This window comes from Terrapene carolina, unplaced genomic scaffold (assembly GCF_002925995.2).
Source record: "Terrapene carolina triunguis isolate 2854851 unplaced genomic scaffold, T_m_triunguis-2.0 Scaffold238, whole genome shotgun sequence".
In the NCBI taxonomy this organism is placed as follows: Eukaryota; Metazoa; Chordata; order Testudines; family Emydidae; genus Terrapene; species Terrapene triunguis.
Window position 1 is genome coordinate 10,712,865 of NW_020664589.1, and position 22,830 is coordinate 10,735,694.

Below are 22,830 nucleotides of genomic sequence, written 5' to 3' on the forward strand. Positions count from 1 at the left end.
ATACAGAGCAGCGAAAAGCAATGAAAGGTTTACAAAGTAGGGAAGATTATTACATGCGGTTTCACTGTTCAATAGTGGTTGTACTTCCTAGAATTGGATCCTTTTACAGCTTGCTGTGAAAATCATTTCCTAGCACCTGAGAAATGTTTAAGGATGGGCTGGTACCTCCCCCATGGCCGCTGGATGCTAAAGACGTTTGGGACATTGAATCATTCCCGGCTCAGGAACGACCTCTTCTTTTCTCATGCTATCCTGGGCTTGCCAGGATGCAGCATTATTGCACAGTATTTGGTATTGTGCATCTCAAATTAGTGTCTCCTTGTGGAAGACAGAACGAGAGACCACTACTAATGAATCATGCTGCTCAGGCCACCCCTCATGGAGCTAGAACATTAATATTGAGGACATTCCTAAGGGTACGCCTACACAGCAGCTGGAGGTGGGATTGCCAGCTCGGGTAGACATACATGCGCCGGCTTTGATCGATGGGATTGTACTCGGGCGGCCAGCCTGAGCCACTGCCTGTGCTGCCGTGATACACTGCCAGGGGTGAAAGTAACAAAGGACTTACCGGTACGACGGAGTCCAGAGCAGGGACGTGGACTCAACCGGAAGAGGTGGGGCCTCAACTGGAAGAGGCGGGGCCTTTCAAGATTTAAAGGGCCTGGTGCTCCTGCCACTGCGGGGAGCCCCCAGCCCTTTAAAGCACCGCCGGAGCCCTGCCACTGCTGGGGTAGCGGCGGCAGGGCTCCGGCGGTGATTTAAAGGGCCTTGGGCACTATAAATCACCACTGGAGAAGCCGGTCCAGTCCGGCACGGTGTACTGGCTCTTGCCGGTACGCCGGACAGGACCGGCTTACTTTCACCTCTGTACACTGCTATTTTTAGCATGCCAGCTCAATCAACTAGTGCCCATCCATCTATGGCACAGGACAGGACACCTTCCACTGCAGTGCGAATGTGCCCTACCTGGGTAATCTCCTAGTTTTCTATCACTGGAATTTACTGAGCTCTAATTCGAATGAATTCCTTGGGTGTTGCGATATATTTTACAACATTGGATATGTCTCTGGGCGCTCCTATCTGATAGACACAAAGCTGAAGAACGTAAACTCCTAACGGGGGGAGTGGAAAACACCATCAGACTTTGGGATCTTAACCCCCCCTTTTGGGGGGGGCACATGGGTCCTTCTCTAATGGATCTGAACACCCACAAACTTTGTAGCCTGGATCTCATGAGGAGGAGAGAAACGTGGGGTTAAAAAATGCAGCGAAGCTGGGACAGCAAGGAGAGGAGCCTTATTTTCATTGAAAGACAATGGGAGTGGGTTTCCTAATGAGTTAGGCTATTAAGTCCCATTAGGAACTTAGGAAGTATATTAGTCCCATTTTACCAATTGGGAACTGAGGCACAGAGAAATCCAGGGCAAACTTTTCCAATCTCATAGGGGCGTTGCGAGGATAAAAACCATTAATAATCCATCCATTACTCAGGTAATATGGGAATGGGGGTTATAGAAGAACATATACAGATAGAAAGGAACAGTCACATCTTAGAAGCAGCAGAGACCAGCAGCAAAGTAATTACAGGTGTGAATCCTTCTTTTTAAAGTATAAGCTGTTCCTTGCATGGAGCACAGACTGAAAACGTTTATTTTAAGGAAAATATTGCCTGCTCACACTGCTTAGATCAGAGCCAGCTCCAATAGCCCTAATCAGTTTCGCAAACACCAGGAATTCACACACAAACGTATCCCCCAATTTAAAACATGCATATGGGTCAGAATCAGGAATTTTAAAACCCAATATTAAAATTATTTTAAGACCATTAGGAGGGGGAAACTCTTATTTTTGAAAGGAGCCCAATATATGTTAAATCATATTCAATTATCACTGCTAGGCCCAAACCACGAGGTAGGGACTCAGATATACTCCGTTCCATGTATCAATTTATGATTTACTTTTGTAATAACTGAAGCCATAAGGAACTCATTGGATTAAGCTTTATTATTTACGTTGTTGAACAATAATATTTAACTGTATAAAGCCATATATCCACCCTTGCAAATGTTCTCCCCATATGAAACGGATTGCACATTATTGAAATCCTGGCCCCACTGAAGTCAATGGGAATTTTGCCATCAACTTCAATGGGGCCCGGATTTCACTCTCTATGATTTGGTTCAAGGTTGTTAAAAATCTTCAATATTGTCACAATAGCAGAGACAGACGCCAGAGATAAAGATAGAAACGGATACGCCAAAGGCATTCCCACAACACACCGTATGATCAGAAATAAATCCAATTAGTCATGTGTTTGAAGCCCTAAAAAGACTGGCTGACATTTTGATTGTAGCCTAAGGGAGTTAGACACCCAACTATCATATACCAGTACTCATCGGCTCCTGTGAAAATCCCAATTTAGATGAACACGCTATTGCGGAACTACAAGAGCAGCAACCAGATTCCAGCTTTACTCTGGTGATAACATAAAGCCGAGTGTCCCTTATCTCCCATCACCAAGCGTGAAAATCACCAATCAGGGTGCACCAAAGCCAGGAATCCCACAAACCAGTCACTGTGGGCACTAGCCTGGGACTCGGGAGACCAGCGCTCAAATCCGGCCTTTTCCACAGCGTTCCTGTCTGGCCTCCAGCATCCCCCTCTCTGTGCCTCAGTTCCCCATCTGTAAATTGGGATATTAATACCTCCTTTCTCCCTGCCTTGTCTAGTTAGACAGTTTCCTCAGAATACACACAGTCAGGATCTTGTTCAGGGGCTCTAGTAGAAAGACTCACTGACCCCTCTCTCCCATTCCCCACTGGACCCCATTACGTTTTCTCCATCTCTTGTTTTTCCAGTATGGCCATTTCCCAAGTATCTGACTTTCTGGACTGTATGCTTTTCAGGTCAGGGACAGTGTATTTTTGCGAACTGTAGAGTGCTGAGTGCACCGTTAGGATTAAACAGAGCAATAGGGCACGTGATGTGGAGTTTCCAGAATTATGCTCTGCACAAGACCTTCTTGGGTGGATTATCTACTGATCTGTAATCCCCTAACTACCTGCTGCTGAGAGGAGACAGTTAAAGAGGAGGTACTCCCTTCTCTGAGCTATTCCTGACTCAGACAATCAGGGGAATCACATACGGCCCCCGTGTATTTAAAATGGGATTTAGACTTATGGAGGAATCTTCATAGTCTTAGCCTCCAATCACCCCACATTGAGCTCTGTTAGAATTGATGTCTCCCAGTGCTCTACATGGGGGAAAAAAGCCAGACTATTGCAGCAGCACAAAAATTTCTTGGCAAGAACATAAAATAGGACAGCTGGGATCTGAGTGCCGGGCCTCCCTCTTTGATCATTCCTTGCTGAAACTGAATTGCGACTTTTTGTTTGTTTGTTTTTTGCACGGCCACTTACTCAGCCAGTTCCTCCAAGCTCCGATAGACATCATCATCGTTCTCTGTGGTCTCCTCTGAAGGGAAGGGTCTGGAAGAGAGGAGAGAAAATGTGTTATTGGTAATGCTGACCTCTGCACATACAATCATCATCTGCTGTAGCCCATGAGAAATCAGATCAGCACATTAGGTAAACGAGGGGCTGCTTTGGAACAAAAATATCCATCGGTATTACACTTATTTGTATTACACCTATCCAGCCCCATGGGCATCAGCTTCTGAGAAGACCTCTTCTCGGTTTTCAGCTCGGGCTCAGGGTTGTGGCTGCAGTAGGAAATTAGGTCATGCTAGAGCACAACGTCAGGGAGACCCGTTAACTATCGCAGCGTTAATCAGGACTCTGCAGTCAATGGAGACACGGACAAGACGTAGTTCACATTGTGGCCGCTGGCCATGGTTAGCCCTAGGGCTCCAATAGGGTTCATCCAGGACACAATGGCAGACAGGACTTGTCCCTGCCTGCGAGGGTGCAGAGTCATGTTTGACCTTGTGTTCATTTACACGACTCTGGGGTTTTGCTCTACCCTGGCCAAATTTCCTCTTGAATACGAGCCCCTGGTGCCTATGGTGGTAAGTGCATCTGTGATCACAGGGAAAGGCTTCGTGGGCCCTCTGGGTCTTGGCCGCCTTAGACTACGATTTAAAGGTATGTGGCTAGAACACGGTAGCTAGCTCACGCTAACTAATGCTCTCTAAAACAGACAAGGCAGCTCGGATTAACGTGTGCTGAGCTGGTCAAGTTGATGCCTAGGCTCCAACAAAACTAGGTGGTTGTTGTTTTTTTGGGGGGGAGGGGGGGTTGGCAGGGTGCTACCTGTACTTTCAAGGGAAGCCCCGCCCCAGACACTGGGCTTGATCCTCCATGGCCTTCCATCTCATGCCGGCATTTATACCTGACGGCAACTGGGCATTAAAGGCTAACAAATCACAACTCTCCATTCCCGGTGAGAGCATTTTTATTAGAATTATTTGTTATTTTGTGTTGCGGTAGCACCCAGGAGCCTCAGTCTTGAACCAAAACATCCCTGTGCTAGGTGCTGCACAAATGCACCTTTGTTTCTGCAAACACAATTTTACACCCACTGTGGCCTTGCTTTGCACAGCTGGAACTGACTTTAGCACAAGGTGCAGGGAACTGAAGAATCAAGCAGGGGTGGTGGAACTGGGGGTGCTGCCGCACCCCCAGCTTGAAACGGTTGCCATCATATACAGGGTTTACAGTTTTGTTCAATGGCTCTCAGCATGCCCCCTGTTCCAACGCCATTGGAATCAAGTCCAGTATCTGGGTGCCCCATCGTGCTAGAGTTACCGCACGGAATTGGTCCAGCCATAAGGGCTTCCATCTGCAATGAACAAACATGTCTTCAAGCGCAATGCTTGTGAAAAATGCTCTTATTTACTTAAACTAATAACAGTCCGATCGCTTTAAGCAGTTAAAAGCCCGGGGGGAGGGAACACCAAAAGAAAAAAGGAAGGGGCAGATTAAAAGAGCAAAGAAATAAATTCCTTGGCTATTCTGAAGCAATAATCAAATAATATATGGAGGAGATGAAAAAATACTGCTTTAATTAAACCCAATATATTATTGCTGGCACAAGCCTCAGTGGGCTAATGTGCTGGTAGGGATGGATGCCTCTAGTTACTAAGCAGTCCCTACAGAGGGCCTAGCCCATCTTCCATAGTCAACCTTGCACTTCACTCCAGATGGCCAAGCTGTGATTCCCCGGATTGCGAACACAATGACCTTTGCTCAGAGCTGCAAGCTGGCTGGCTGGAACTAAATAAAGGCAGAGGGATATCAAAGCTGATCAGTTTCCCCCTTGTCATCTATTCGTGGCACTGCTGTTAACAGAAATGATAGCAGAGGGAGTGCAGGAATTGGGGGGGGGGGGGGGGGGAAAAAAACACAAGGAAAGGAACCATGAACTGAGAGTACAAGTGGTCATGGATTCCCCATAGAACCGTCCAGCTAACTGTGAGACTGCATCTGAGGTTCATGTTGTGGGTGAGCAAAATTGGATACAGGCGAACTTTTAACCACACCCAAGTTTAATTTCCTCTTTCTCCGGTTTCAAAATAGATTGATTCGCATGAAAGGTTTAATACATGGCCCAGCAAGCCCCAGATTTTGCTATTCTTGGATCAGTTCCCTAAGACTAACCTGCCTTACTTCTCTCCTCCCTTGGCTATCGCATCCGACCGAGTAAGTGTTTCTTAACAGGGCTCAAACCTGCAGTTAGTTTGGTTCAAAGTAACACAGCATCAAGGCACTGAACTAGAAAGGGAAAGGCGCACCACTGCCCACTGAGCTGTACACATTGGCTCAAACTGGGTAAATGGGATCCTGTTCTGTGAGTTTGCATTCATGAGGCAAACAAGGAACTTAAGAACATAGCTTGAGACAGCCACTTCTACCGGGTCTAGTCACAAGGAAGCCATGTTAGGGAGCACAGTCCAGTGTTGCCAACCGTCATGATTTTATCACAAGTTGTGTGATGGTCGTTTCTAGCCCTCATGGTTGCAGAGAAAAGCCTGAGAACATGAAGCAAGTGCATCCTAAAGGCTCAGGAATCAGAAGACAAAGAAAAAGAACCTGGAGTAGATTGTCTTAACAAATCTCATGATTTTCAGGAGCTGATTCATGTTTTTTTGAACACTTGCGGCTCATGATCCCAAGTGTCTGTGGTTTTCATTTTATCAACACATATTTGAGTGGGTGCGTTTCTTGTCTCCTGCTGCAACCCAGGGGTCAGTGACTAATATAAAAGACACATGAACCTCCGACAAATCAATTTTGTGCAAGTCGCCAGCTACTAATGCGCTCGGCTAAGGATATCATGGAAACTGGCACCAGATTCTGCTTGAGACAACGAAAACAGAGGAGGTTAAGGAAGTGAGTGACTGGGTAGCAGGACTAGAGTGATTTCAAGGGTGGGAAAAGAGCTCCTCCCTGCCATAGGTTGAGCACAAAATTAATACACATAGGGTAGAAATGCACCCTGTGCAGCGGTCAAGTACGAGGCCTATGTAGCAGCTAAGTCCAATTTGTGCTCTCAGTGGGACTTAAGCAGTGAATAATTCTAGTGCTGGCCTTCTGCACAAAGGTGAATTTGGCCCTAGCTGAGGAAAAACTTATACAGGAGCATAATTAACTCCCTTGCTGGGATGCTGTGAGGCTTAACGTTTCTTTAAATACGTTGAGGTCCTTGGGTAAGGCACTAGAGACCGGCAGCTTTGTTTGATGCCATTAAACATTTACCATAACTTTAAATCCGTGATGATTGAAATCTTCAAACTTAATAAAAAAGAAACAAATCAAGGAAATCGATCAGCCAATCCCACAATGCCTCGTTGCGTCCTGTCCTCCTCCTTTCATCTGAATAAAGGCTGCTTGGCAACAGGAGCCAACACAGGACACAGTAGCACTAGACTGGGAATCAGGACACCTGGACTCCATTCCCAGCTCTGTCACTAGCACCCTGGGCAAGACATTTAATATTTCTGCGACTTGGTTTCCTCATCTGAAAAATGTGAATAATGCTATTGTAATAGGCTGGCAGTGTTTACTCAAAACAGGTTACCCATCCAGCAAGTGTGGATCCTACCAGTAAAGGTTAAGTGGTTACTATTGACTCAGTGTGGAAGGTTGTGTGTTATACCACTGGGACATAAGGGAGGTGAGACTGTCTATAGTGGGGGGGGGGGGGAGAGAGAGAGGGAGATGACCTACGGTGTGGGCTGAGCAATCCTGAGGGAGGACCCCACGGAATAGCCAATCCTGGAGAGAAGGTTTAAGCCGATCATTATTTTACATTTTTGTTAATTCCCCAGTAGGTAAACTTGGGCTTTACCTGTTGTGCATCTACAAGGCAGATTGGAAAATAATCTGGCTCCTCGATATTTATCTTTCTTTATCGAGGGCTTTGAGACCCATAGATGGAATGTGCTACATCAGTGGTAAGTATTGTTACTTCGATTGCAAGGTCTTCTGGGCAGGGACCTTGTTCCCATGCATGTTCTAGAAAGCTCCTAGCACACTGTTGGTGCTGTACGAACAACCCCCTGCGCGCACTATGCGGCTTGATTGGAAATAAATAAATTTCCATGCCTGCGGGAGGTCCGCCGGTCCCGCAGTTTCGGCGGCAATTCAGCGGCGGGTACGCCGAAGGCGCAGGACCGGCGGACCTCCCGCAGGCGTGCCGCCGAAAGCCGCCTGACTGCCGTGCTTGGGGCGTCAAAATACATAGAGCCGCCCCTGCCTGCAGCAGGTAGACTGCAGCAGCCCCATAGAGCCTCCCTCCACGGTTTCAGGGGGGAAGCAATTCCCCTGTGCTGATCAATTGCAGGAACAGGGCTTTACTCTCTTTGTGCCGCATTTCCCCATCTATAAAATAGGACAAACAGTCCTTCCTTCCTCCCAGCCTTTGTCTGCCTTGTCTATCGGCACTGTAAGCTCACTGGGGCAAGGAACGTCCCTCACTCTGTTTGTACAGTGCCTAGCACAAAGGGACCCTGATCTCAACTGGGGTCTTTAGGCAGTACTTTGATACTGATTATTATTATTATTAATAAGCTGATTATCTAAAACTTCTCCCTATTTTATATCCAATTTTCCCTTCACTTTGCAGAGAAGAAAGTACATTTCTGCATCACATGAGACAATAAGAAGAAACCATTATTACAAGAATAGTTTTGTTTGCTAACACTTTCCACAGAATTTTCCTCCAGCACATTCAGTGTGTGGTGACATGATTTCCTAGCACACACGGTTTATCTATCCAGGGTGTTGGTTTGTTTTTGGTTTTCTTTTTAGTTTATCTATTAGCCCAGCGCTGTGCTATCAGGCCTGGATTTAGAATGAGAGTGAAAACAACCTATTAGGTCATCTCAGTCCCTGCTTACCAAGCCAATACAGTCTAGTTCCCTTTAGCATACCTACTTCTACTTCCGTGGGAGCAGGATTGAGCCTGATACAAAGGCAGCTACATCATAAAATCAGTGGGGCAGATTTTGTCAAAATTCAAACCATGAGGAACTCAGAGAGGAAGGCTGGTCCAGTGGGTAGGACAACAGCCTAGCCCTAGGACTTGGGAGAACCCAGGTTCAATTCCTTGCCTCGTCACAGACGTCCTGTGTAACCTTGGGCAAGTTCTTTCATCTCTCTGTGCCTCTGTTCTGCGTCTGTCCCATGCCATGTTATCAGACACTGCAGCAATGCAGGCCACTAATGCACCTTGGATAGACAAAGTACAAATAAAATGGTCAAATTCTAACCAAGATTTTTTTTAAAGCACTTAATGTAGACAACGAACACACATTAATGAACATGCTAAAAAGGAGGCTGACCCTTAGCGACACTACACGAAGGACAACCTGTGCCCCAGGCTCTGAAAGGGGAAGGCAGGTGAAGTGCATGCATCAGTGCTGTTCATTCAGTTCTTACAGCACTTTCTTGTATTCCCTGCTTTCCATTAGATCACCTTCCAGGGACCTTTTATCAGGTTCCCTTCCAGAAGAGCTCATGTCCTGTGTCTAGGAAATGAAGTTTTCCACTTCAGTTGCCGGCGTGACAGATTTTATGTCTTTGTGAAAAGAGCGTCCCTCTCTCGTTTTTGTCCCATGATGATACACGGGTCAAAGCTACCCTACACAAAAAAAACACACGCTAGGTGAACTTTTAACCTAACCATTCTTGGCTAAACATACCCCGTTTGCGGGTTAGTTTTTGGTTAACATTCGTATTTACTGAGGCAGCCTCTTATTTTTGGCATTCGTTCATATGGAGTTATACTGTGTTATCTAAAATATTGGGATCAATGTTGCTTTTATACAGACATGGGACCGAATCATAAAATTCAGATCCAGATGTGAACCTCCCCAAAGTTCAGAGACGTTCAGAGCTGGTGTATTGATATGGGCCTGTTTGTATTTTATTATTTAGCTCACCTTTCCCCCCCTCCCCTTTCTTTAAAGGGCACTAAAAGGGGACAATTCCCCTGGGGCACAAACCCTTCAAATCTCCAAGTATCACAACTTCAGAATCAACATCAGATGTACACACACCCTGGAAAGATCTTCAAAGGGAGCTGGGAGAGTTAGAACCCTAATCCCACCGAAATTCAAAGGGAGGCGAACACCTCACTCTTTTTGAAAATTCCAGGCCCAATCCTGATAGGAAAATGGGCAAAGCCAAATAAGGTTCCTCCTTATCTGAAGAGAGCGAATGCATTCAGTTAGCGGCAGTCAAAATACGGGTTCAGAGAAAGAAAACGAGGCTGCTGCAGGGTTGGCGACTTGCGATATTGAGCCCTGGATGAGCTCGCACTACAAGCCATCAGCACTAGAAAGGAATGCTGTTCAGTGCTGGGAAAGTCAGCTTTCCAAAAAAGACTGACATCTTGTTTCTTTCTTGCCTTGGTGGCTCAGGAGATATACTGAACAGTCACATCATTCTGATTACTGTCTTGCTTTGCAACACTCCTTCCAAAACATACTCGGGTTCCAGTATGATTTGAGCAGCCACAACCTCAACAATTGCTAGGCCTAAAATTAAATTTCTCTTGCTGGTATCTGTTATGAAGGCAGCTTGGAATGAAGCTTTCAGTTAGCACAGGGCATTAGAGCCTCATTCTCCTTTCTCATTAGTTTTACACCTGTGTAACTCCACAGACTTCAGTGAAATTGACCCCAATTTAAACTCACGTACGTGAGAGGAGAGTCAGGTTCTTAGGGTGAGATTTTCAGAAGCCTCCTCCCCTCCCCCTCCCCACCGGCTTGAAATGGGACTTCTGCACCTCACTCTCTCAGGCACCTTTGACAAACCCCACTTTAATCCCTTAATCCAGTGCTTTGTGAGACGTCAACTCCCAAAACCACATCTGAAATGAAATGAGCGAGAAAAAGCAAGCCAGCAATAGATGAGGCGTTTTAAACCACGCTCCTCACCATGGCCAGCTTTAGGCCGATTCCCCCGAATCGGGTCCCGCGCCTAAGAGGACCCCGCGCCCTAAAGAAGAGCGCCTAACTTAGGCACCTTTTTAATTTTTTTTTTTTTTATTTACCCGGCGGTAGTCCGGGTCTTCGGCGGCGGGTCCTTCAGTGCCGCAGAAGACCCGGAGCGAGTGAAGGACCTGCCGCCGAAGACCCAGACCGCCACCAGGTATTCGAATCGGGCCCTGCAGTTCCTAAAGCCGGCCCTGCTCCTCACCATAGTATTTGAGTGCCTTCCAGTTGTGCATTAAGCAATGTGACTAGTAACATCTGTTATAGGTGGTTTCTGAGTGTTTTGTTTTGGCAGGGTTTGGGTGATTTTTATTAAACGGCCATGTTGCTCTGTGTTTATATTGAAGAAGGCCAGTCAGAGACGTGCGCCTGGTACTTGGAGCAGAAGGTGGTGAAGTTTGTGATAGTTCTTAGTCCCTGGGGGAGTTTGTTGCCCCGTCTCAGACTAGCCTCCGAGAAAGCTCTGCCTCCTGCACAGATGTGCATTGCCTTTTCTGGGGGTAACAATCTCTCTTATTTTAGTTTTAAAAAGCATGATCGCTGGGTCTCCTACTCAATCTCCCCTAAACAGCACCCGCTGGCCAGGATCTCCCCCAAACATCCCGTAAGCCTTGGGAGCAACTAAGCCCTGATCCTAATTGCATTGAAGTCAATGGCAAAACTCCAAACAACTTCAAATGTTTCTGGAACAATCCCCTGCAGAACTAAGATAATAAACCTCCCAGAGTAAGTTTCTTAACAGACAGAAAACACAGGGTTCAGCAGTGTGTTATTTCCAGAGAACAAAGAGCAAATCACAAGTAGGACTGATCTGATGCATTTGATTTATAGTCTTCCAAAAGGGGGAGAGATGCTGTGCTATTTGTTATGGAATTTGGAACGAAGTTCTTTTTTTTTTTTAAGACAACCATTCTAGCGGAAAATGAGCCCTCTTGGCATGCAATGCAAAGTACGTCCTTGATCTTATGAAACACTTAGGGTATTTTCCGGGTCAGAGAGCTTGTGTGCATGTGATACAGTGTTTTCCTGGAGCTTAAACAACTCAGAAGCAAATGCAAAAATAATCCTGTGACCAAATATGACACACATGGGTACAATAAATTAATATCTGAGGAGTCGCCAAATATGAAAAAACCCCAATCAATCACTTTGTCACCTGTGGTTATTCTGTAAAGTTAGGGGCTGGATCTTACTCCCAGTGAAACCCCAGGGAGCTTTGCTATTGGTTTCAACGCAGAGTCAAGGCCTGGGCGGAGGGGCGTGCAAGGAAGACAGGACAGAATGACACTGCTCTAGAGTGGGAGTGGTTAGATTTTCCATAAGCACCAATAAGAGCACATGGGAGGTTTTTTTCCTTTCACCAATAGGAAATGAACACCGATGCCCTTGCAGTTCAGGCAGAATATAACATAGATCATCATCCTGTACTGATACGGCTGGTCACACTGGGAAGCTATATTTCCTGGACAGCTCTGCCACACTTAATGGCATAGGCCCACATTTTCAAATGGGTACCTAAGGTTAGGCACTTAAATCCATATTTAGGCACCTATTTTCCAGAATTGCAGACCGTGGCTGGAGAAGTCAATAAGAAGCAACGGTGCTAAGCCCTGCTAAGAGTTAGTCCACTTTTACTTAGACACCTAAAGGTGGATTTAGGTGCCCCAGTTTGAAAATTTTGGCCTTAATGCCTGTAGCTATGCAACCAGCAGAGGAGGCTTCAGCCAGGATCTGTTTCTTGGTGGTCACAAAATATCACGCTCTCTTTTTCTCTTCTGTATAGATGGAGGAGGGAGTCACTTAACACACCTGTGAAATCTATAGTTAAATCCAAGCTGGGGTTTTGGGTTCATCTAAAAGTCCATCAGAACCCTTACTGCAGGTCTCGACTCCGTTCACAAGGTTGTATGATATAGTCTCTTTTGCCACAGGGATGGACCTGAACCAAAACCCTAGATCCAGTCACCGTCCCTACTTGCTCAAATCTTTGGGATATTCAAAGTCTCCATCTCGATTTTATAGCTTTGTTCCAGGGACAGATCCTCAACTGGTGTAACCCCTTTCCTTCTTAGTAATCATTGACATTGCGACTACTGTATAAATAAGACTATTTGAGAAATCAAGAGAGAACAGGATAGTTTAGCGATTTTAAGGACGAACTCCCCCTCAAGTTGGGCTGGATTTGAAACGTTTTGAAGAAGCGTACACAGGAAGCACAATGAAACTAGAAGGCAAGGCGCAATGCCATCAAGATTATAACCTCACCAGTTGAACCTCACTTTAGAAATGGCACTTTCAGTATAAGCTTTTATGGTGCCCGATCATCAGCCAGCCTGAATGGACGTAGCTCCGCTCGCTTCAAAGAAGGGATGCTGATTTACAGCAGAGAAAGATCTGGCCCTTTGCTGTCAATGGATCGTTTTCCACACTCCCTTGTTGGCCTGGAGCCATTGTCACATCTGTGTGACTGGGGGAAGCAGTAGCAGGGTGTGAGTGCAGATGGAGGTTATTCTACACACTAAATGGGAATAAGGAGACGGGCTTCCCATAAAGTAGAACTTTTCAAGGCACGTCAGTACGGAGGACTTGACAGCTTCCTTTCAATAATTAAACAGGCAGCTTCTGATGCTGCATCCTGATTGGCTGAGACGGTTTGGAACTCCAGGGCATGGCTTATAATAATTCTCATCTATAAAAAATAATCACAACTGTCACAACATGCAGACACAGCTTTCTGTGACAAAGAGTTTCTACTCCGACCAGTCAGTCCTCGACAAGCATTTGCCATCCATATGGCACACTTATGGAAGGTCACTTTTCAGTCATCGCCTTAGGTTTCTCCTGCATCTGCACAGCCCTCCTGGGATTTAAGGGTCTGGATGTTTTGTGGGTAGCCAATGATCCATCCAAGAAACCAGGTGGCGGCTTGATTGGTTGGTGTTAAGTACTTCCAATGGATTGAAAATATACTCACCCCCCACTTTAAAAAAATTGGTTTTACACCAGGTTCCCTGGAACACTAAGGGTACGTCTACACTGCAATTAAACACCCACGGCTGGCCCATGACAGCTCATGGGGCTCGGGCTGCGGGGCGGGAAAATTGTGGTGTAGACATTTGGGCTCAGGTAGGAGCCTGGGCTCTGGATCTCTCCTCCCTTGTGAGCCCGAGTCTGCTGACACGGGCCAGTCCCTGGTGTTTAGTTGCTGGGAAGACAAACACAGAGTGCTTGCTTTTTACTCTTGAAGGCTGGTCTTAAATGTTTATGAAGGATTATTTTAAATCTCAGAATGCATTTCTCATCAGGAAGGACGGTAATCTCAGCTACTTGGAACTGTCAAAACAACGAAGTTTTTACCACCTTTTCGTTTCTTACACAGCGATCAGCTATTCCCGAAGCATGAGATCGTCCCCTCTCCCCCATCCCATTATGCTTTTGCTGTAGCTCACTTGCCATCCATTCGCTTTGGCTTCCAAAAGCTTTAATGGGCCTCACGGGATCACACAGAAACGTAATCCTTTTGGGCGTACCCAGGGAGTCGTTCAAAGAAAGCCAGGCGGTTTCACAATGCATTTAATCACAATTGAAAACACCCTCCTCGTTGGCTTCAGTGGGACTGCAAAAGGAGTAAGTCAGCAGTGAACTCAGAAGTTCCTCTGATGATAAAGCAGCTGCAAGCGGAGTAGGCCCTTCAAATCAAGAGCCTTCATATTCTATTACTAGCTGTGCTTCTGACTGGTACAAAGCACCGGGTGAGTCACTTCACCTCTCTGTCCCTCGTTGCCCATTCTAGGAACAGGAATAACGGTATCGACTCACATTTGTGAAGTGCTTTGAGATGGATGAAACGTACCAAAGTACCATAAATGCCCAAAAGTGTCGTTATTATAAAGCGGAACACGACGAGCGCTTCCTGCAGTGCAAAGATGGAAAACTCTGCACTTAACTAAAAACGGACCATTCAGTTACATTCCTCATATCTCAAAAGAAACGGCTCATACCGGGCAAACTTTCCGAGGGCTGCATCGAACCATTACGATTTTCTGTTCTTGGCGGTCTGGGTGTGACAAAACTTATCACTGCGAGTTTGATTGCAGCAGAGCTCTAGTGGGGAAATCATAAGCTACGCAATAAGATATTGCAGAGACAATGTTACATGATCATAGATACAGCATCATCTTGGGATATGCCTACTCGGTACACTTCTTTTGGCAGCGTGTAGAGGACATGGATAGGTAGCCACGGCCCTCCCCCTACAGCATAGGTATAATCAGCAGCGTAGAGGGGGAGACATGGCTTAGACAGGTAAAGACACTCCAGAAGGGTGAGAGTATGGCCCTTAGTACATAACCTATGTGGCTCTCTACTCACCCAAGCCGTACCCACCTGTCTACACTGCTACTGGAGTGTTTCTCCTGCCGCGGGTAAAGACTCTGCCAACAGGGAAAAGCTGCGGCAGCTGAAGTCTCTCCTCACTGCCTCCTCCCTGCCAGAGCCTTTCACGGACACGCATAGCTACACACTGCAGCGTGGACACAGCCTGCTTTTCACTGCGGCATGTAGCTACACCTCCTCTACAAGCCGCCCTTGTGCAGACAAAGCCTTAGTGCACTATATGCAAGGTGACATTCTAGTCATGGGTATTTTTAGTAGAAGTCATGGACAGGTCACGGGCAGTAAAAAATGCACAGCCTGTGACCTGTCCATGACTTTTACTATATACCCCTAACTAAAACTTGGGGGGGGGGGGGGCGCCGCGGGTGCTCTAAGGGGGCGGTCCGGGGTGGGGGGAGGTGCTGGGGGAAGTGGCCCGGGACCTCAGCTGGCAGGCTCCCTACCCGACTCTGCATGTCCCTACAGCTCCTAGTGGAGGGACCAGGGGGCTCTGCACGCTGCTCCCACCACAAGCACCGGCTGCGCAGCTCCCATTGGCTGGGAACCACAGCCAATGGGAGCTATGGGGACAGGGCCTGCGGGCATGGGCAGCGGGCAAAGCCCCCTAGCCCCTCCACCTAGGAGCTGCAGGGCCATGCCAGTGGGAGCTGGGGAGCCCGCACACACACACACCCGCCAACGCCCTGCAACTAGCTCCCTCCCATACACCCAAAATGCTGCTGCTGGCTGCTCCAGAAGTCACAGACGTCACGGAAACCGTGACCTCCGTGACAGACTCGCAGCCTTAACTATATGGTACAGCCCATTGTTTATCTATATACCCTGGTTTATCTTTTACTCAGATCTGAAGCAAGTGTTTTTAGAGAGGAGGAGAGAGAATAACAGCTCATATCCTTCACGTGTTTCAACACATTATCGCATTTAAGGGGAAAAGTTTGACACCTACTAGCATTTAGCAGTAGAATGTGGTGCCGCTTTCTCCTCACTTCAGCTCAACTGTGACAGTAACAGATGGATACGATCCAACGGGGAACCTCTCCCCTTTCAGCCAAAACATCCTCTCCAGAGCATTAACTCAGCCATCACCAGAAACAAATTTGGCCGGGTCCTCCAATCCCAAAGAAAACCAGGTTTAAAAAGACCACCACCTGCAACTGACAGCATACTGCATTGTATATGGCCTTATCTGACCCGCTGCCCCGTTTAGCTTCTCTGAGGTTGCTTGCTGGGACAGAACTATGTGTAGAAAGAAGAAAGGGGGTGGAAACCCCCTATGCTAGATAGTTTCCACCTCTGGCTGGCTTACTACAGAGAGGAAGGATGGTCCAGTGGTTCCGATGCAATCTTGGACCTTGGGAGAGCCTGGTTCAGTTCCCTGCCGTGCACAGACTCCCAGCGTGATGGTGAGCAGCCACTCTCTGTGTCTCAGCCAGGGCCGGCACCAGCTGAGCAAGCAGGTGTTTGGGGCGGCCAAGGGGAAGAGGCGGCACGTCGGGCTCTTCGGCGGCAAGTCCCTCGGTCCCTCTCGGAAGGAAGGACCTGCCGCCGAAGAAGAAAGCGGTGTGGTGGAGCTGCCACCGATTGCGGCTTTTTGTTGTTGTTTGTTTTTGCGCCGCTTGGGGCGGCAAAAACCCTGGAGCCGGCCCTGGTCTCAGCTCCCCATCTGTAAAATGGGGATAATAGGACTGCCCTGCCTTCGAGGAGGTGACATGAGGATAAATACATTAACAGCAAGGAGAGGCTCAGACACTGGGCTGTATGTCAGACATCTCAGCTCCCATCTGGGCTTTGACACATCTCTACCAGTAAGCATTGAGCGCACCCCAGGAAGAAAGGGATCAGAGAGTCAGGGCTTTCTATCTCCAAACTGTCAAGGTTACCTGCCGTGAACACCTGTGGCGCTGCACAGCCCCCTCCCAGCCCTCAGGTAGGTACTTCCATTTTGCAGAGGGGTTAAGTGAGGGAGTCAGCAGCCGAGCCAGGGTGAGAATTTGGGGGTTGCTGGCCTCGCTCTAGTCTCTGGGCCCTCAGGAATGACCCCTCCAAGTGATTTAGGGCTTCTTTTCACTGCGGCATTAGCTCGAGGTATAACCCAAGTGTTGCCCCTAACCCAACTCCCATCCACACTCAAAGCTCTCTACTCGTTAGGTGATGCTTTCAACTCCAGCTAGCTGCGTGTCGCAGGGATCAGGGGATGGGAAGGGTCTGTTTGAAGCCTGAGAGCTGCTGATGCTTGAGCTAAGAATGCAGCAGGGATGCAGCTACAGGCAACAGTTCAAGTGAGCGCAACTCATCAGCGGCTGATCCAATCACTCTGGGTAGCTGGAGCATTGTTGCGCAGCGTAGCAGCTCTCCCTTGAGCTAGGCTAGCTCCAATGGACTAACTCCAGCAGTGAAGACATGTCCTGAATCACTTGGAGAGGTCATTCCTGAGAGACAGCCTCCTTCCACTGGAGAGATGCCTGATTGGGCATCACTAGTCCTTTCCACTCCTCCTTCAGGAGAACAAGGCCTGGCCACACCGCAGGGCGAGGCCAAAATGGGGAGCTCCTTGAGGTTCCGAAAAGGATGAGTGTGAGAGGAGTGAAAAACTAAAGTACTTCTGGCTAGGGCCACTTCCAGAGCAAGGTCTCATCTACACAGATCTACGAATTTGTAATTGTGTGCGCACATACACGTTTCTTCCACGTGCACCTAGGATGGCCGCCATCTTGGCCAGTACACTGAGAACTGAACCAAGGACCACCAGAGCTCAGAAGCACGAGTTGCTATAACTTAATCTAAAGAATCAAGGCTCTGTAGCTCTGGCTGAAGCAGACACAAAGCTGTAGATTGGGCACAGAGAGGGACCTGTAAAACACACACACCAAACTCCGCTACCCAACACTTGAAATACTCTAACATTAGGGGCTGGGTAGGGCCACATGATGTACTTTTTCGTTAAGGGAACAGCAGTATTCTGAGCTCAAACACACCAACCCTCTTCAGTGTGAGAAATCGGAAAGACAGACCAAGCCATAGGCCGGGGCGGCTTTCAGCTATTAGGTCACAAAATGCCCCCTGATTACTAACCTCATCATTGCCAAACAAAAGAAAGCCATAGCTCTGCCAAAATTCACAATTCTTATTCGCTCTCTGCTGACTCTACCTTTTTATTCAGAAATATAAAGATAAGTGACTTCTATGCATCCAAGAGCCAGAACGTGCAGAACTGCAATGCAGTCCATGGATGATTAACAGTTTCCCCATGATTCCCTGAAATTTCCTGACATTAGTAAATAACCGCCCCCCCCCCCCCAGATTATGTTTTACCTGAATCTAAGCAAGGTATGAAAATATTTTCAACAGTCCCAGCAGCAGAGATGGTCTATGAATCCTGTGCAAGCACCTTACGAGCTGGAGTCACCATAAGAAACACCCATGTGCCAATAGAAATAGAGTCCCCCATACATAATTTCTCCCTAACAACTGATCTGTATTATTGTTGTTCATTATTTGTATTAAAGTAGCGTCTAAAGGCCTAAACTGAGAATTGGATACATTCATGGAGGATAGTCCAATTAGCCAAGATGGTCAGGCACGCAACCCCACACTCTGGGTGTGCCTAAACCTCTGACTGCCAGAAGCTAGGACTGGACGACAGGGGATGAAGCATCACTCAACAATTGCCCTGTTCTGTTCATTTCCTCTGAAACATCTGGCACTGGCCACTGTCAGAGTCCACGGGGCTAGATGGACCCAGGGTCCGACCCAGTATGGTCGTTCTTATGTTTTCAGTCATTTTCTGTTGGAATGTCCATTGAATGTGGCTCCAAAGGGACTCAACACGATTGTGCCCATGTCCTTTGTTGTCTGTCATGCACTATTGCAGTTAATTCTGAGATAGGTTTTGATACTCTTCTAAAGGACTTGGGGGAAATGGGTAGGGCATTAGACTGGGGTCACATGGCCTCAAGCCAGGAGAAGGTTGGCACGTTGGGAGAGGCTGGGTCTGGACAGGGTAATGCTTTCTCCATTGGATCTCACCAACAACAGATTTTTCAGCAGCTTGATCAGACTCGGGAATGAATCCAGCTGAAGCAAACTAGAGAGGGGCAGAGTCAGAGAGACACTAAATAGGGAAGTCTCTGAGTTACTACAGAGAATGCTTCCCCAGGTATCTGCCCGGTGGGTCTTGCCCAGATGCTCAGGGTCTAACTGATCACCATATTTGGAGTCGGGAAGGCATTTTCCCCCGGGTCAGATTGGCAGAGACCCGGGGGGGGGGTTCGCCTTCCTGTGCAGCATGGGGCACGGGTCACTTGCAGGGTTAAACTAGTGTAAATGGTGAATTCCTGTAACTTGAAGTCTTTAAACCATGATTTGAGGACGTCAGTAACTCAGCCAGGGGTTATGGGTCTGTTACAGGAGTGAGCAGGTGGGTGAAGTTGTGTGGCCCGCAATGTGCAGGGGGTCAGACTAGATGATCACGATGGTCCCTTCTGACCTTAAAATCTATGAATCTAAGAGAGCTCTCCTCTCTGAATGGGCTGATGGTGGGATTCCCAAACAAGTGTTGGTACCATTGCCACATTCCTGAGGGGATAAAACAAATCAATGCAGAGTTCTCCAGTTATATCGGCCAATCTCTACCGGCAAATCTGCATCTGGATCTGAAATTTTCCAGACTTCAGGACTGTCAAATCCAGGAGTTCGACTCAGGCCAACAGGGAGCCAGGGGCTGGCAGTGATCTAAGCTTTTCTAATGTACAGCAGTGGTTCGGAGCTGGGGTTTTGGTTCAACTTGTCAGCATGAATATAAAGCATGGCCCATTGTGACGGTGCGGGACTCACCCCTGCGGCGCCTCCTGCTGGTTGTCTCGGGAATTAGCTCTTCCAGCCTCCGGAGCGCCCTCTGCAGGTGGGTGTCCCACTGCTGCTGGCCCCCGTGTCCCTCCCAGGACCCCGGTCCCCCTTTCTCTGGGGTGCTGCCCCTCTGGCAGTACCCCTCAGTCTCAGGGTCTCCCCACCCAGGGGAACTCCCACCCCCTATCCCCACCTTGCCTCAGTGTAAGGCTACTGCCAGTCACCAACTAGCCCCCGTTCCCTGGGGCAGACTGCAGTGTATGCCACTCATCACTGGCAAGGGGGGGGGGGTTGACCTGCTGCCTTCTTCTACTCCCAGTACCTCTCTGGGCCTGGAACAGGCCCTGCAGCCTGGAGCTCCCCTGCTCCTCTGGCTTTTCCCCAGCCCTGCCTCACTCCCAGGTACCTCTCAACCTTCCAGCAGCCAGGCCTGTCTCCCTCCACAGCTAGAGGAGAGACTGCCTGAGCTCCTGGCTCCCAGCCTTTATAGGGCCAGCTGGGTCTGTTTGGGGCATGGCTGTTTCCCCAATCAGCCCAGCTTTTCCCCTCCCACAGCCCTCTCCCAGGGCTGTTTTTAACCCCTCTGGGCAGGAGCGGGGTGACCACCCCGCTACACCCATATTTTAAGCTGGTCCCTTCCTTTTCTTCTCTGGTGCTGTATCCCCTTGCGCACGTTTCTGCCCTTTCATCAAGTCCTTGGCTGTTAGGTGTATTGGGCTGGAAACTCATAAGCACCGAGGGCCATATCCTCAGCTGATATAAACGGTCCTAGCTCCATTGAGTTCAATGACCTATGCCAATTTACACCAGCAGAGAATCTGCTCCTTAACGTCTTGATGAGAGTCCATTTGGGTGTTTTGTAGTATGCTAGCATTTGTCCCCTGGAACTTTGCCTCAAGTTCACTGAGGTAACGCGAAGTCTTTATACAAAAGATGGGGTCTGCGACTCTTGTCAGCATCAGTATTCCTGTGTGCAGAAGATGATGAGCAAGGACCACATATGCAGCGCATGTATTCATCGCGCCATCGAAGCAATCTGTGGCATTAGTTTAAAGGAGTTTCAACACACTAGTCTTTCACCCCAGGAGACTCAAGTTCAAATTGGATCCCAAGAGACATAGGGGGCCACCCAATCCTAAGGTCATGACATTTATCCTGTTGGGTATTTTATTTAAAAAATGGGGAAAGAAAGTGTCTTTGGGTAAGCTGGCTTTACAAAGGTCAGTTCCGGTAGGGTACCTCCCATGCGAAAAATCAGTCATGTCCCCGACAGTGCAGGCACTGGGCTTGTTTGTACTGACTGTGGAAACACACAGCCTAAATAAAGTCTGACTTTTAAATCTATTTCTAATTACTGTGCCCTTTCCACTCTGGAATGTTGGAATCCCTAAAAAAGGTACCGCGACAGAAGTCACTCCGTGCATTCGCTCTCTGAAGCGTACTGGCTTTGGATGTATGAATGACAAAAAGCTGTTGCCCTCTAGCAACTGGCCGACAGATGGGATATGGGAGTTACTGCCATCCAGAGGTAAAAACCTTCTTTTGGCTCAAGCGGCAGAGGTGTGAGTTTGTGGAGCTGAAGAAGCAGGGTTCTAGTAGTAACCAAGTGTGTTTTCAGGACACGGATTCATTACACAACCTTCTAAACCCATTTTATAATAATACTTAAGATATAACGGGCATAGGTAATTACTGAGAGCATGACAACAGTGAATAAAATGGTCCTAGTAAACCAAACCATCTAGGATAAGAGATCCCATTAGTACCTCCTCCTCAGAATCACTGCCTGCAGACATTTCCGAACTTAATCGCTAGAGACTTTAATTGCTTGTCAGATTCACATCTGGCTAGAGCCACATCCGGAGTTGATCCACCATCCCTTGGGACGAAGGGACTAGAGGCCAAATGCAAACAGCATGAGGGCTGCATTACACAGGAGAATTTTTTCAAATCCATATAAAAGATTTTCACTTATCATCCCTTCTCTCCTCTGGGATGGTGAGCAGAAGTGATTTCTTCTTGGTTAATTGCCTTAGGGGGGGACCTGATGCTTGGATTTGCAAGAGCCAAGTTTTGCTGGCAGGAACACAAACTTCTGTTTCCGATATCAGCCCACTCCACATTTAAGGCTGCTCCCATCCAGTATTTGGGTTCAGACAATTAGGGAGTGCGAAGCAAGATGGAGAATTTGGCCCCAGCTCTGGATTTCATTCCTGAATCAACACGCCAGGCGTGGAGGAGTTTGGATCTGAGAGTTCTGACTCAGGCCTACGTTGGTCCAAGTATTGGACTGGGATTCAAAAGATCTAGACTCTATTCCCAGCTGTGCGACCGTGGGAAAACCTCCCTGTGGTCTTTGTTTCCTTCCCATCCTTGTGCATCTCTCCTCTATTTAGACTGTAAACACTCCAGGGCTCTCATGAAAGGAACTTTTCCTCACACCCTCACCCCCAGTTTGGCCACCATACCAAAAGAATCGAGAATTTCTTCAGCTCTAGTCCTGGGTGCTTCTTGAAAAATCATCACCCTGGAGAGAGACTAGCACCTCGTCACACTTCTTCTGGGCTTGACAGAAAATCAGTTACAGGCACGTGCCTTGATAGGTTAAAGGGGGACTCTTGGGCCTCAACTACCAAAAATCAGCTATACCAGACTTGGTTTGCTCTATGGGCAAGTCAAGGCAGCCGCCTGCTTAGTCGGTCTCCATCTCCCTTCTTCCAAACAGGCAGGGCATTGTAATGCACATACATGAATGCTGCTCCATCACTGCTCTAGAGGAATCCTATAATGTTATCTCTTGAGCAGTACAGGCAGGCTGAGGGGAGGGACCACACAACATGCATGTGAAAACCTCCCGCCACAGACACACTCGCTGGTGATAGCGGCAGGTTCCTTAGTACAGAAGCTCAAGCGATGTCAAAGCTGCAGCCCTGGCTCTGGCTGGCAACAGATTTCCCCACAGCAGGAGGGGCAGTTTGTTTTGAAGGTAGTGCTAGGCAGAGGGATGCAAAATCTTGTCAGTCGGGCTTTGTTGACAAAGGTGGGTTGCAGGAGAGTCCCATTTGAGCTAAAGCTGCAGCATTCAGAGGGTTCAGGGACACGATCTGAGAACTGGGGCATGTCCATTT

The 22,830-nt window shown here is 47.9% G+C and overlaps 1 protein-coding gene across 1 annotated transcript in view; it reads right to left on the reverse strand.

Annotated features, from left to right (window-relative positions):
• The window catches only part of VAV2 (vav guanine nucleotide exchange factor 2), a 305,827-nt gene that overhangs the window by 82,529 nt on the left and 200,468 nt on the right, over positions 1–22,830 (reverse strand). The window contains exon 4 of the mRNA XM_026657295.2: positions 3,423–3,491. Coding sequence (XP_026513080.1) covers positions 3,423–3,491 — 69 coding nt within the window. The remainder of the gene's footprint in view (positions 1–3,422; positions 3,492–22,830) is intronic.